This window comes from Stegodyphus dumicola, chromosome X1 (assembly GCF_044657685.1).
Source record: "Stegodyphus dumicola isolate Sdum_Otavi_A_Nest chromosome X1, ASM4465768v1".
NCBI classification, from domain to species: domain Eukaryota; kingdom Metazoa; phylum Arthropoda; class Arachnida; order Araneae; family Eresidae; genus Stegodyphus; species Stegodyphus dumicola.
This window is the reverse complement of record NC_140780.1, coordinates 50,497,482-50,513,722: the sequence shown is the minus strand read 5'-3', so window position 1 is coordinate 50,513,722 and position 16,241 is coordinate 50,497,482. Positions and strand designations below refer to the sequence as shown.

At 31.3% G+C, this 16,241-nt stretch overlaps 1 protein-coding gene across 1 annotated transcript in view; it reads left to right on the top strand.

Annotated features, from left to right (window-relative positions):
* Positions 1-16,241, top strand: part of Tudor-SN (Staphylococcal nuclease domain-containing protein 1) — a 112,290-nt gene that overhangs the window by 29,177 nt on the left and 66,872 nt on the right. Inside the window, exons 2-4 of the mRNA XM_085807704.1 lie at positions 531-674; positions 9,164-9,284; positions 12,845-12,926. Coding sequence (XP_085663830.1) covers positions 531-674; positions 9,164-9,284; positions 12,845-12,926 — 347 coding nt within the window. The remainder of the gene's footprint in view (positions 1-530; positions 675-9,163; positions 9,285-12,844; positions 12,927-16,241) is intronic.

The window sequence follows — 16,241 nt, the reverse complement described above, 5'->3', positions numbered from 1 at the left end:
TTCACATTGTTCTATGTCTTAAAATTAGAAATTAAAGTTAATGACTTAAAACTGCAGTAGGATATTACAGTACAAGTGAAAAAATTGACAGTTTCACTCACGGCATGTGTCGGATTTGCGCAATACTTATGGCGGTCCCACAAAATTTTTTAAAATATTATGGGGTTCTGGGGGTCACGAAAAAATCTTGGTGATAAATAAAGGTTGTGACTAAAAATTTAAAGAAACCCTGCCTTGATGTTTCGCATACTTTCTGCTGAAATACTGAATATGTTTTGATATTTCTTCTAATTTCTTAAATGTAAGAAATAAAAAGGAATCTTCATTTTTTCCCCTATTTTATAAATCAAGTATTTTCATTTCTCAAAGAAGCTGAGAATGCTTGCATTTCTGCCAGAATTTGTGTGATGTATCTAAAGGGTTTAAATTAAAACTGTTATTATTTTTGCTGATTATAATCAAGTTCAGCTATATTTCATAGTTATACTCTTTGCCAAACATGATATTTTTGAGCTATGTTTTCTTTTTAGGTTCTTTCTGGTGATACTGTAGTAATAAGAGGGGTTCCAAAGGGAGGACCTCCGAAAGAGAAAACAATAGGGTTATCAAGTATTATAGCTCCAAAATTAGCTCGCGGTCCAACTCGAAATGGGGAGGGAGCAACCAAAGATGAGGTATTGTATATGAAAGATTATTTTATTTGTAGTCTATAAGAAATCTCTTTTCTTCAAAGTGTTTGAAAAATTGATTAAAGAAATTCATTTGATTTTTCAGTAGCTTTTAGTTTGGATGTTAGAACATTATATTATGTTACCATATGCCATATTTCTGTTCTGCCATATTCTGTACTCGTTAACACAGTAGTGTCTGTGTGTGTAACTAATCCTCTGCATTCTGAGATTATGACATGTGAATTCTAACACATTTTTGCTCATTGAATTTTTAACGGTAGCATAGAATATATTCTTCCAGCAGCATTTTGGGTTTTTGCAAGCTTCCTTTATAGCTGCAAAATCTGTTGACACATTGAGCTGATGTCAGCATAGCAGTAGTAGTTAAGTTGTGCTGTACAATCCTATTTCCTGGTAAAAGAGACAGTATAGTTTTAAGTTTTTAAAGCCCTTACACACCAGTATTTTTTATTAAGGTAGTAAACTTTATTTTGCCCTCGTAATAACTTAACATTTTTTAATCTTACCCCAAGAGGAAAGCTTAAAATGATTTTCAGATCTTGAAAACTGTCAGTTAGGTAGGAACAAAACTTTGTAACTGAATAATAAATAATAAATTGTCTGTCTGTAAAATTAAAGAAAAGTATTAACACAAAAACAAAGCAAATTAAACGACTCACGTTGAAAGAAATATTTAACAAAGCAAACAAATATTGACTTTTTGTAAATTTTGATTCCCAATAATGTCATTAATGTTGCATTATTCATAAATCACTTTCATATTATCAGTTTTATAATTTCTACATGTCATCTTACTTGATTTAAACTGATGATCTAATATCCAGATAAATCCCAGATCTGGAATTACCGAAGTCTCAATCTCGGACTTTGTACTGTATTTACTTGTGTAATGTTCCCCTTTTCTTACTAATTTTACTGCTTAAAAACCAGAAAGGAAAAAATATGGGGTGTATACTATTTCTGTAAAGAAGGCTTAAGTGATAAACATAGCACATTCAGAAGCCCGCATAAATGCACACTAATGTCATTATATTATGTGTTTCAAAGGGCTTATTTCAATAATAGTCTTTCAACTTTCACGAAATGTATTTCTATCTGCATAACTTTTACATTGCTACCATGAATCAGATGATTTTAAATCATGTGGACAGAAACGTACGCAAGGGGGAGAAATATAAGATTAAATATGGTATATATGTCGTAAAACATTTATACATTGTTATGGAGTCTTATATTTGTTTATACATTGTTATGGGACCCTTGTGAGAAGTAGTAATTTAGATGGTGATGTATATGCATAAAGATGTGTTGTTAAGAAAGCTGTGTTAATGCGTAAAAATATTAGCAATCATATCAGAGTGGCTGACTTAACACGTTGATGCCTACCTGACCTACCTGTGGGCTATACCTGTCTGTTCTGTGGGGCAGCCTGACCCACTGGTGGGTCATATTAGTCTGTTCTGTGAGGCGGCCTGACCCACCGGTGGGTCATACTAGTCTGTTTCATGAGGCAGTATGGCCCAGCTTGATTGTTCAGCGGGCCGGCATGACTCTGGTCAAGCTTGTATATAAAAAAATACTAAAATATGCTTGTATATCAAAAAATACAATTATTTTATTATAAAATATATAATTTTATATTATAATTTTATAATTTAAAAATTTAAATTTTATAATTTGTCGCTGCCCCACGAGACAGGCTGTTAATTCAAGTGCTGCCGCATGAAAAGAACAATGAATTTTCGCACTGCTGTCAACATGTTAATGTACTTTTATTCTTGACAAAACAATCTCTTGATACAGGTACATATAGCCAAGCTGACTCAAAATATGTGTCCATTTTTAATTACATTTGTGCCATTTTAATTACATTTTTAATTACATTTGTACAGTAACAAAAAGCATGTTGGCTGGACAGAGAAGTGAATGAATACACTGATCATAGTTTAAAGACTGGTTAAGACTGATCTGATTTTGTTCAATTTCATTCTGATATGTTGCTAAAGGTTTGTTTACAGATTTCTACATTATTATTGGCTGAAGTGTTACTTAAGTATCAACCTGATTAGCGTTACATAAGAATTATGTCAAGAGGCTTGCTTTTGAAATGACACAATTTAAAGAGATTTATAAATATGATGTTAGTTTGAGGATGAAAATGAGAAATAACCAAATTAAAACAGGAGAGGTAAGGGACTGCTATAGACTGTAGTATGTTTTACATACTTCTGTCTCGCATATATGTATTATAAGCAGTTAAATTTAGAAATGGGAAGTAACCAAATTAAAAAGGAGTGTTGAGAAGATATTGCAAATTACAATTATTCTGTTTTATTCCCTTATAATTTCTTTACTGGAGCATTTCAGTGCTTCAAATTTAAAAATCTGAGCAATCGCTCATTAAGCTGCAACGGGTTTAGCCCTGAAATTTCAAAGTTCCTCAAAATGTCATGAATAAGTGGTATTTTCTTGATTTTAATTAAAAAATGATTCTCTCAGTTTGTACCTTGATTCCTTTTCTTCCAATATACATCAAAACCGAAATCAGATACATTAAAAACTTGCAGAAATATTCATGTATAATGAATATAAAATGCAGCTTTCTATGTGGAATTTTCCGGCCGTAACGCTGAGAGGGCTAGAAATCCTTAGGTTGTTTGGAATCAATTTTTGGTCTTTAAAAGTCCTTAATTTTGGCCAAAATCAGCAGAAGGTCCTTAATTTCAATCATCTGAAATTTCTGTTTTTACGACTGCCATTTTGAGTGTGAATTAGCATTTGGGAGGAATCTTTTTGGCGATTCATTAACATATATGATTATTAATTCAGAAGTCAAACAACAAAAATCAGCGTTATATTTACAAAATTTTCACAGGACTAGTTTCGATGGTTTTACCGAACCACCATCTTCAGCTGCAAAACCGCAAATGAACAAGATAGGAAATAATGATTAGATAAGATAAGAAAGCCTGGACAAGAATAAGCAAGTGGCGCCATCTGTTGGTGAAACCAGAACTAAAACATAATTTTTTAAAGGCCGAAGGCAAATTTGGATTGGAATTAGGATCGTTAACTAGAACAGAAAGATTTTTATGAATGTGAAATGCCTCTAGAAAATCCAGTTCTCCAATGGAAGATGTTTTTTGAATAATTTTGGCAGCAGAAAAATTGAAAGTGTGATTTTCGGACCAACAATGTTCAGCAACAGAAGACTTCTGTGTTTCTTTTTTTCTAACATATGCCTCATGTTCTTTGACGCGAAATTTTAAGGCTCTCTTAGTTTGGCCAATGTAAATTAAACCACACTGGCAAGGAATCCTATAAATACCCCAGGAATTCATATCCGGAATGGGGTCCTTGAGTTATAGAAGTCGGAATTTTATTGATGGGAGAATAAACAACCCGAAAGTTAAATTTCTGCAAAATATGTGCAACTTTATAGCTAATTGATGGAAAGAAGGGAATGACAACAGAATTTTTATAATCTCCTAAAACAAGAGTGTGCCTTTTAGTGTGTTGAGATGAGAATTTTTTAACTGCTTGATTAATAAACTTCCCGGCATGGTTCCGCTACGTAGACGATACTTTTACTCTGTTTGAAGGTAATAGAGATGATTTAAATAAAGTTCTTTCAACAATGAATTCTATTGATCCTGCTATTCAGTTCACTTTTGAACTTGAGACTTGCAATTCTCTTCCGTTTCTCGACATTCTGGTCACACGTAACACATCCAACTTCAGTACTACGGTTTACCGTAAACCTTCATCGGTTTGCCTTCCACCACACTTTAAATCATGTCATCCGACTAAACAAAAGTTAGCTTCATTTTATTCCTATGTTTTCCGTGCTCTTCAAGTTTGCTCCTCCAAACTAGCCCTTGATGAAGAACTAAATTATTTAAAAGCAATAGCTATTGACAGGGGCTTTCCACCCAACATTATTAATCAAGCAGTTAAAAAATTCTCATCTCAACACACTAAAAGGCACACTCTTGTTTTAGGAGATTATAAAAATTCTGTTGTCATTCCCTTCTTTCTATCAATTAGCTATAAAGTTGCACATATTTTGCAGAAATTTAACTTTCGGGTTGTTTTTTCTCCCATCAATAAAATTCCAACTTCTATACTCAAGGACCCCATTCCGGATATGAATTCCTGGGGTATTTATAGGATTCCTTGCCAGTGTGGTTTAATTTACATTGGTCAAACTAAGAGAGCCTTAAAATTTCGCGTCAAGGAACATGAGGCATATGTTAGAAAAAAGGAAACACAGAAGTCTTCTGTTGCTCAACATTGTTGGTCCGAAAACCACACTTTCAGTTTTTCTGCTGCCAAAATTATTCAAAAAACATCTTCCATTGGAGAACTGGATTTTCTAGAGGCATTTCACATTCATAAAAATCTTTCTGTTCTAGTTAACGATCCTAATTCCAACCCAAATTTGCCTTCGGCCTTTAAAGAAATTATGTTTTAGTTCTGGTTTCACCAACAGATGGCGCCACTTGCTTATTCTTGTCCAGGCTTTCTTATCTTATCTAATCATTATTTCCTATCTTGTTCATTTGCGGTTTTGCAGCTGAAGATGGTGGTTCGGTAAAACCATCAAAACTAGTCCTGTGAAAATTTTGTAAATATAACGCTGATTTTTGTTGTTTGACTTCTGAATTAGTATTTATTTGGCATGTTATTGTGTCTTAATATATGATTATCTTTTGAATGGGTGAATGGGTTAGAATTTGTTCCTATTTCTAATATAAAATGGTTGGATACTCGAGTTTCTAAGCAAGAAGTGAAACATAAGCATTTCGAAATATATTTTTTCTATTGAAGAGCTCTTAAACAACTTTCTGCTTTTGGGGATGTGAATTCTTTTATTAAACTGTTCTAAATTTGGCGACTTACCAACATTTTGGCGAATTTCTATAAAAAAGTTTTAATTCAGAGATCTGGGAATTTTTCAACGATTTTTTTAAAACATTGTAACATTGATAAATTTCATTAAAATAATGATAATATTTTGAAATTATATTTAAAAAATAACATTAAAATCAAACACTTTTATTTTTCTGTTATATTAGTTTCATTTTGGCAACTTATACAAGCTTTGAATCTGAAAAATAAAGAAGGTATAATACTATACAATTAACAAAACAATTCTTAGCAAAAGCAAAATTAGCTATGTAATTAATTAAAACTGTCTTCTTTTTATTTTTTTCATAGTAAGAGTTTTTCCCATGTAATTGTCTCGTATTCAGAATTTTCAAAATATGCATCAGTTTTCTCTATAAAGTTAATTTTACATTTTTTCCTTCCCCCCTTTTTTTTTCAAAATATTTTGGGCTTTTTGCTGTTACAGAATTGCTAGGGATAATTTTCTTTAGGATTTTAGCCATTGCAGCATAGAAGATTTAGAAGGATTTGAAGGCAAGATTTATAGACCCATGATTCCAGTAGATTCCAGAAATATGTGACAAAACAAAAAATATCTCCATGCTATTAACTTATAATGGATGCATTTTACTGAAAGTTTGCAATGAATTTCTTACTTTTTGGAGAATATCTGGAAGAACAATGAAAACATAATATTTGAATGTTTTTACTTCTGATACTAGAATCTTTATCTTAACATGTTTATCTTGCCTTTATTTTCTCTACTTTTCACTAGACACAAGCATGGAACACATTAAAAATGCTTCTAATCTTATCACGTGGACAAGCATTATAGAAAGGAATTTTTTTTATTAATAAAGAAATTGAAAACTTGCAATTTAGAAGATTCATCTAATATGTCTTAATTCATCATACACAGAAGTAGGCGCTAGGCATTTTCAACCTGATGCAATCTATGTGGATCCTAAATTCTGCTGCTTAGTGCCTTTCTAAATTTTGAATGCAATGCCTGCTCTAAATTCTAAAAGTTTTGCAATTTCTAGATTTTGTTGATCGAGATTTCTAAATTTTTAACCTATCACTAAATTCTAAATGGTAAATCCATAATGACTAAGTTTACCTAAGTACCAAATTTAATTATTTATAACTAACTGCTTACCCTTGAAAATTATCTTTGCATATTAAAGTGAGATACTGAATTTCATTTATCCTTACTGTGGTCACAAAATAAAACACAAAAATGTAAAAATTCACGTAAAACTTATTCTTTGCATATAGCAAGACTTAAAATAATACAAAATAACTTATCACCTCTAGTTCTTTAGTGGCTTATTGGAACCTTAAAATATATTAACTGGGTTACGACCCCTGGAACTCTACACGAAGCAACGGCATTAACTGTGTCAGACAGAGCCCAACTAACTTTCAAAACTTTTCAACAGTGCTTACATCAGGCCTTTCAGGTTTGTTCTAATCAGCAGGTCTCTTTCTAGGCAAGTAGCCTAGATCTTATCAGCCTAGATCCTTATCATCTTACTTCTCATTTTAACCTATGCTGCTTGACATAAAATCTACCTGCTATTTACTAAACCTCTAGACTGAGCAAGTATGTGGCAAAATGAGAAATAAAAAGAAATCAACATAAAGCTGTTAGTAAAATGTAAACAAATTGTCACTTGTCTTCTTTCAAATATGTCCAACTGTTATGAGTGAAAAATATTTAATGCTACTTAATAAATTTAATGTAGTTTATTTTATTCTCATTAATAATTAAGTTAACTAATTCATGTTTTATAATAATGCATCTTACTTATGGATCTATTTTATTTTTAGGATGGTATTACAAAAGTGGAGTTCAGGCATAGATAATAATTTTAATTGAATTTATTCAATTCCCATTTGCTTATAGGTCCTTAATGTTTTTCACTAATGGTCCTTAAAAGTACTTATTTTCCGTGTACAGAGATGTGTACGAACCTTGTCAGAGTAGCAACACTATTGAATAAATTCATCCCGTCTTCATGAGCAAAGAGACGTTAGTATAAGAATAGCCAACTAAAGACATTAGGATAATCAATTAACTACATAACAGACATTAGGATAATCATTATAAATTTTGATACTTTTTTGCTAAAGCCATGCCTCACATTTTCAGCTTCATATTGATGCATTTTGGCTCATTTCTTTCCCCGTGTTCATTTAGTACTAAACCTTCGGCTTAGTTCTCTCCATGATCAAAAGTTACGCAGATATCTTGGCTTTAAGTTTGATTTTAATTTCATGAGATGGTTATTCAAACAGCCTTTCTTCTGGAACAATGTCTCTTTTTTTTTGAAGAAACAGGACAGCTGTTTTTTGTCCTGTAGCAAATACCAAGTCATGGAATCTATTGTTGGTAAAAGGAGGAAAAAAATAGATGAAAAGTGTGATCACTGGAGTGCTAGCTATAAAGACAATTATTGTCAGGAAAGAAGCAAGACTAAACGAAACGTAGTGCTGAGGAACAAACCGAAAAGTGTGAGGTAGTATGGCTTTTTTTTTTTAAAAAAAAAAGTAAGTTCTAAAAATCATGTTTAAGTGGAACACTTCCGAGTAGTTTTAGATGGCTGTTCTTTTGCTAAGTGCTGGTTGTGAAATTGCTAGCTTAATAAAATGTTAAAATATATTGTCTCCATTTGCCTTTCATCTAAATTATCAGTATATATGAAGGTTATTCTGAAAATAGACTGTTTAAGATTTGGCATGTGGAGAGTAGCAGTGTTAGAAGACAAGGCCACTCTCATGACCTGTCAAATAGACAAGTAGAATGTGTAACATTTCGCTATAACTGATCTTAAAGAATGAAAGGACGATTGAAGAAGTAAAAGCCTTTCTTTCAAGCAAAAGGGCTTGTAAATAAAATATATTTCTTTTCCCCCCAGTTAGGAAAATTACATATAACAGGAGTTTAGGCTGACTTTGTACCATATACTTGAAGTTATTTAGTACAGTATAAAGTCCGTAATCCGGACGTCCATTATCCAGAATGATCTATAATTCGGACCTCAAAGCCACAAACTTGCACATGCGCATTTAATGCTAGCGTCCACTACACATGCTTGTAAAGCCAGTAAAGCGTTTACACATGCCCGGCTTCCGATAGTGAAGAAAGTGAGAGAGTAAAGTAAACAAATAAATATTAAGCTTTTTTTCATAAATTTTGATACCATTTAGATCATAATTGCTCTTTATTTCATAAATTATGGTTTCATATTTTTAATTGTATAGTTTCTGCATGCCATCATGCCAGATTTAAATTGATGATCTATAATCCTGAAAAACCCCTAATCTGGAATTGCCGAAGTACCGACGAGTCCAGATTATGGACTTTGTACTGTATTGTGTTCAGGTACAGTGGTTTGGAATTTATATGTAATTGAAAATTATGTAATTGAGAAAAGTATAAATGTTTCGTTATCCTTCAGGTTGTACATCACTTTTTAGCAGTTGTTTTCAAATTTTTCATTTTTTAGAATTTGTGTTAATGTGCATTTGATTTTACTAACCTCTTTTTTAATTACCTATATTGAATTCTGTTTCAGCCGTTTGCTTGGGAAGCAAGAGAATTTCTAAGGAAAAAGCTCATTGGAAAAGAAGTTTATTTTGTTGTTGAGAAGCCTGTTAATTCAAATCGAGAGTATGGCACTATATATCTTGGAAAAGGTGCAGTATTTGAAAGCCTTTTTATATATTAATTTTGAGTATACATTATAAATAAATAATTTTGAGTATGAACATACAGCTGTAAAGACTGAGAAATAAAGAAACATAAAAAGTATATATTTTAAGGAAGTGCTTGTTGGTGGCTCATAATTTATCATTCTTAATATTTGAGGCTATTTTTAACAGGTTCCTCTTGCTTTATGTAGCTCACACATATAATGGAAAAATTATGTTTTGCTGAATTTTCTTGGGTTTGGTTCATTTTCTTCACTTGAATGATTTCATTTTATCTTTTGACCAGAATGCATAGTATGCTTAAATACGTTTTTCTTTATTTTCCATTCTTGCTTTGAGTTTAGTAATAAATTCTTTTTAATCACTTTAAAACATTGTTTATTTTGAAATTCATTTCCTTTCCCTAAATATATGCTATCAAGCTCTAATATTGTGTAGTGTAAAGAGATAAATTCTTGTCTCAACTGCTTGCTTTTTATCTCCATTTTTTGGCCAGAAAATTATGCAAACTAATGTTGCTTTATCAAACTAATGTTTTTTTGGCAAAAGTAGTTTTAGAAGTTGATCATGAATTGGGATTATAGTATTGGCAGGATTCTCATCAGTGTGCCAGTTACTTCAAAAGTGCAATAAAGAATATTTACTGCATCAGATTGTTTTGAAACTCTAGCAAATTTTGCATGAGAAATTGAACCAAAGCGAGATTTAGTATTAGATTTTCTACAAAAACAGATACTGGTTAGAGTTGACTTAAGGATACCCCTTGTATTATCGCAAAGTTCCTGTTTCATTTAATGCCAAATTGTTTCATTTATTGCCAAGTAGTTGTTTCATTTATGATAACCTGAGTAGTTGAATGTTATGGAAACCCTATTATGACGTAATTGGTTGTATTATTTTGGGAAATTTTGAATCACGGGATGTTTTGTAAGGACTTTTGTGGTGTGTATTGGTTAGGAAGTACTTTGCTTGTATTATTGTTTAGATGGTAGGATGGCTGAATGTAGTAAGATTAATTTGAAGTTTCTGAACGATTTTGAGCAAAAGAGGAAAAGAGCATTAGTTGACTGGTGTGTAAATGAAGATTTACTTAGTAGCCATTTTCTGGACAGTCTGGAACTACGGAGGATATTTTTGACTTATTTTTGTGAATTTATGTGGCGATGCCGATATATGGATTCGAGTTCAGATAATTTTAAGAAGTTTCTGGATGCTGTTAAGGAATTTTGTGTGCCCCACACTGGAGACTAAGAAATTTCTAAATAAGGTAAGTGGATATTTGCTTTGTGTAGTGCTTAAATGCATAAGAGGTTTTTTCTTTTTTATGTTATTTTATTGTTTGGTTTAAAATGTAGTTTATTGAGATTATGTATTTTTTGTTTGCCTCTACTGTAGAATTGGGTGCTCCTTTGACTTTTTAAGAGAAAATATATCGATGTGTACATGGATACCGAGTTTGTGCAACTCTTTGTCTTGTTATTTTGCCTTTGTGTAGTGGCGATTTTTGGCGCAAAAATTTTTGGTTACACAAGCCAAAATAACAGTTGAATAATTAAGCTGGGCATGGTTTTGGCGACTATTTTTAATGCCAGATTTGGCGAGAAATCAGTAAAAGTAGCCAAACTTGGCAACATTTGGGTCCAGTCCCTGTATGAGTAATTCATATTGTGATTGAACAAATGTTATTGATCCCCATATGCCTGTAACTGTATCTGGCCCTCATATGCCTTCCAGTAATTTCGAAAAGTGGAAGGTGAGAAAGTTCTTGGCAGCTGGGGGAAAACTATATAAGACTAGAGAGAACATTAGTTTCAAAACTGTAGCTAGAGTTTTCAGCACTTGGGGTCACAATTAAAAATTTAGCGCCACATTCTCTTTACAAAGAATGAAAAAAAAATCATTCTAAAAATTCACATCATCAGTTTGGTGCCCCCTGGATACTGCACCTGGGGACAGATGTCTCCCCTTGCCCGCCTTCTAGCTACGCCCCTGATCAGTTTTTCTGTTGTTAGTTCACAGTTGGCTTCGGAGTATTCAGATTATCTCCATGTGAGCTTTGCTCTTTAGATGCACTTTGCATTGCATTGTGTTTTATATTTTTAGTATTTTGAAGTGTAACTTTTGGTTTTGCATTGTGATATTGAGAACTGTATGACAATTTTTGTGTAAAGTGTTTCTTTTGGTGTGTTCAGTCCATTACAAATCCTTACACATGCAACAATCTATATTATGTACACACACATATATAAGATAAATATGTAAATCAAAATAAGATAAAAAATATGTAAATCAATTATAATTTAAATTTATCAATTATAATTTAAATTAGTAATACTCCGTATTCTCCCTCTCTGTTCTAAAAATCATAATAACTTTTCTAGGCTGCATCATTTCTAGATCGATCCATCTTGTATGGCTTGCATAATGCTGATTACGTAGCTAATTCAGAACCTAAACTCAGAATTCTGAGAACTGAAACTTTTCTCTTAATAAACAACTTTAAAGCAAAACCTTCTGTTGGCAAGCTTCCCCGATGGATGATTATGCACTTTAGTTTTAACTCTCTTGCACCCAAGACACAACTTCACTTGCTCATGAGTCGCTTAATTTCTGCTAACTACTGTCCATGGTTCTAAAAATATAATCTGTATAAAATTGTGGGATATTTAGTATTTAATAATCTTTATCAAATTGTGGGGTAGCGCACCTACTTTGATGATATACAACGTAATAGAATGTGACCTAAGAGTTAGTTATCAAGGAATAAAGTGCATGGGATTTGTGGCTATGTCTGTTTTCAAGTGTCTTTCTAACTACACAGTAAAGCATAAGTTATGTCGCAGGAATGGAAACTTTATTTTACCATTAATAATTTGCAAACCCAAATAAAATAAATTTAGAGAAATTTTTATGTATGTGATATATAATTCTGAAATAAAAATATAAAAGTGAGTAAAAGGGGGTGACCAACAAGAGTGCTGAATGCAGAAATGCGCCATAGGAATTATCAAGACAATTTGAGAGTACCAAAAAGCATCTTTTGTGAAATGTTGTGCCTCGATTTTACTGCTTCTAATTTTTATGTTAGGGCCCAAATATATTATGATCAGCCATGAATTTAGATTTATGAAGTTTATTATTTCTCTATTACTCACTATTTCTTGGAATATTATTCTTGAAAAGTATCTGCCTCCGATTTCATAATTCACTAACTGGACAGTTAATCCAATCTGCATAATAATGATAATAATAAAACACTCTTTTTATTTTTGAAGCTAAATGAGGATTAAAAAACTAATAGTTATTGGAATCATGTACAAAAACTGTAGCTTCTTAATTTGTGTAGTAATAGAAACAAAATGCTCTGGAAATAATTTGCAGTTATTAAACTTGAGAATGCTGATTGCATATTAAAACTAACATTGCTTTTTTAGTGTTTGATGATAAGCTTCGTTTTTTGGTTGTTAATGTATAACAATTGTTGAAAATTTGCTTTAAAATTGTGTACTGCAATATCTTCACTTTTAGCTATTCTTTATCTGCAGATAGTTTGGCTGAGAATGTGATTGAATCTTTGGTTTCGGAAGGTCTAGTTGATGTGCGACGTGGAGCAATAAAATCAAATGAGTATGTGTTTTTATTTCTTTTTTAAAGTGATTAAGATTAAAGTTGTGTAAACATTTTCTTATAAAATGACTGACTCTTCCCCTTTGGTGTTTAAATCAGATAAACATTCTATTAAATTGGGAATCAAAATATTGCATTTCTTCAAAATAACATTGTGCTCCAGCCTTGAAATTCTGAGAATTGAATTATATAAGCTGTAAAAATCCATAATGATAACACATCATAAAAATCCATAATGATAACACATCATTCCTATAATTTTTATCCCAACTCGAAATGAAATATTTTTTAGTAACTTCAGTATATTCTTCCTAAATCTATCTGTATATTTTTCCTAAATTAAATCTTTATATTTATTCTGTCATTATTGTAAAAGCAACTGAAATTTGATTAATAACCTAATTATTAGTAAGCAAAAAGTGCAAGAATTCAAAGTTTGGATTTATTTAAGTTTCTATGCCTTTTTTTCTCTGTTTTGTTTTCTAGTTTTGACATTTGAGAAATTTCTACAAGTTCTACATGTTTAGCCATTTCCCCACCTTTGCCACTGCTATAAACAATCTTGTTGCATGAAGTGTAAACAAACCATAAAGCGAGGATGAAGATGTGCATGGAAAATGCTTCTTTGATAATAAACTTGTTTCTTCAATCAAGACGTATTAGAAATATTGTGTATTTTTGTTAAGATCACTTGTGTAAATATATAAGAAAAAAATGCAGTTAAATTTGCTGAGTTTTTAGAAAATACACATTTTGTATGTTTGCATCAAAAAATGAGTGTGAATTATAGGTGTTAGTGGATTTAAGTGGTCATGAATTATTGCAATTCTATTGTAATTCAATTGCTTTTAGTAAATTAAAATTAATGAAGCTAATAAAATATTTTATACTTGAAGGATTATATACTGGATTTCAGCTATCATGTTTTATTCATTTTAAATGATGCTTCTTATTTCATTTAAAGATAAAGCATGATAAATGCTAGAGTTGTATAGTAAGCAAATTTCTGTTTAAATTAGCACATCATATTTATAAGTTATATAAATGTTTGTTTCTATTTCATATCGTGGTTCTTATTTAGTCTTAGTTTTAATTAATGACAAATTTTCTGCTGTATAAAATATTTTTATCAATTTTGCTTTGCACTTCATAAATCAGATTCGAAATACATACTTGGATTACAGCCTTAAGAATTTAAATATATATGGCAATAATCATGTGAAAAATTGTTCAAAATTTTTTAATAGAAATGAAACACCTAATTGATCTTTTGTATTCTGTTTGTAATTTTCATGTATTTTGTAATAACATCTTCACTAGTTTTGTTTATTTCATTTTTGCAAGTTTTTCAGGTTCTTGGTTTGTTGCATTATATGCCATATAAAATGTAATTTTTGGGTTATTTGGTACTTTCTGCAGCTCTTTTTCTAAAAGTCACTGGCCTACTAACGTCCGGAGAGTAAAATCATTGAACAGTGTTAGTTCAACCTGGGTTCAATTCCAAGTGAATGAACTGGCTGCATGGGTATTTTCATGGTTTTTCACTATATGTGATATGGGTACAAGCCAGTTTCACATAGGAAGTCCTCCACGAAGGCATCCATCCTCTTAGGCAGATAGCGCTCACATGCGTTACTGTTATCAAATAAGCAAAACCAAACCAACCTGAAAAAGTCTCCGACTAGTTAGTGACTATTAATTTAGAAGTCAGACAACAGAAGTCAGCATTACATTTGCAAATTTTCACAGGTTTAGTTTCGATGGTTTTCTTTTTCCATTCTCACCTGCCAAAGTGCAGATAAGTGCATTTGCGCATTGTTCAGTAAAACCATAAAAACTAGTCCTGTGAAAATTTGCAAATGTAATGCTGATTTTTGTTGTTTGACTTTTAAATAAATATTTATTTGGCATGTTTTTTTAAATTTTACCTTAATTAGTTGGTGACTACATTTTTTAAAGCTAATAATATGCAAAAGGGAACAAAAATGGCTGTTCACTAGAAATTCCATAAGAGAGTAATCAATCAATAACATTAAAAAAGCCAGAGACGTCCATAATAAAACACTTATCTTTTTCAAGAAATCCTTATGCAGTGTATTTTCTTGCTATTCTTCCCATGTACACAGTGATCTGTTTTCATTAAAAAAATTAAGAGAATTGTGAAAATTTGTCATCGTACATGCGTTTGTTTTCTCCATTAGCACAGCAGTCTGTTTTTGATTAAAAAAAGATCAGGGAATTCCACAAATTTAACTTTTTGCATTCTTTGTTTTTCACATTACATTTTCATAAAATTCAAGCGTTTAAGAAGTATAACTTTGTGGAATGGGAATTTTTGCACTCTCTGTTGTTGAACAAAAAGCTTTACGTATGAAGAAATCCAGTTCTTTATCATCTGTTGGCAAAATCCACAGTCCGATTATGGCTCGTCATGGGGGGGGGATGTACTCAATCCAAACACACAAATCGGAAAAATTACCATCAAATTTGGAGGGCTGTGGGCTCACGCAGAAATACATTTTAGCAATGTTGTGGGTTGCCACATAACAAATTTGGTGACAGTGCATTGCTTTATCTATACATTTTGATGGGGAGAAGTTGCAAATAAGAAGAAAGAAAAGGTTATTTTTATGACCTACTGATACAAATTAAAAGCAAATTATGTATTTATACATATGTATATACTAATAATTTGTAAAGAACAAGGAGAAAAACTTTAAAATTGATGAATTATTAAAAATTTATGATTTATTTAAAAAGGACTTAAAAAATAAAATCCTGCATCATTGCTGCAAAGATAAAATTTTATTAATAGAGAATATATGAATGAAAATTATCTCCTATGAAATGCAAAGTGAAATTTAGATAGTAAATGTGTACTATTATGGAAATTAAAAAATTTGAATTTGTAAGTAAACAGGAATTTTTAATTAAAATGAAAAACTAAATAAAACAAGAGAATTGTTCCTTAGAAAGATCCTGACTTATCAAGGGGAATTGGAATCTTCATACAACCTCCAGCAGTTCATGAGGAGGGCATTTTGTCATTTTGTATTTCTGAGCAAATCCCAATTGCAATTTAAAAATTTCCTATTCAGTTTTGTAAAATCCAAATTTGAATTTTAAAGAAGTTCAAAAATGTGGAATAATTCCTCGATGCCCAGATAGACAATTAATTGCTGTTAATTAAAAAATATAGTATTCATGCAGAATTATACTTAAGCTAAAAAAATAAGAATAAATAAAAAAATATATGAAAAAATGAAATAGAGATGCAAATGAAATGAAATAAGCAAATAAGAGTCAAACAGAGAA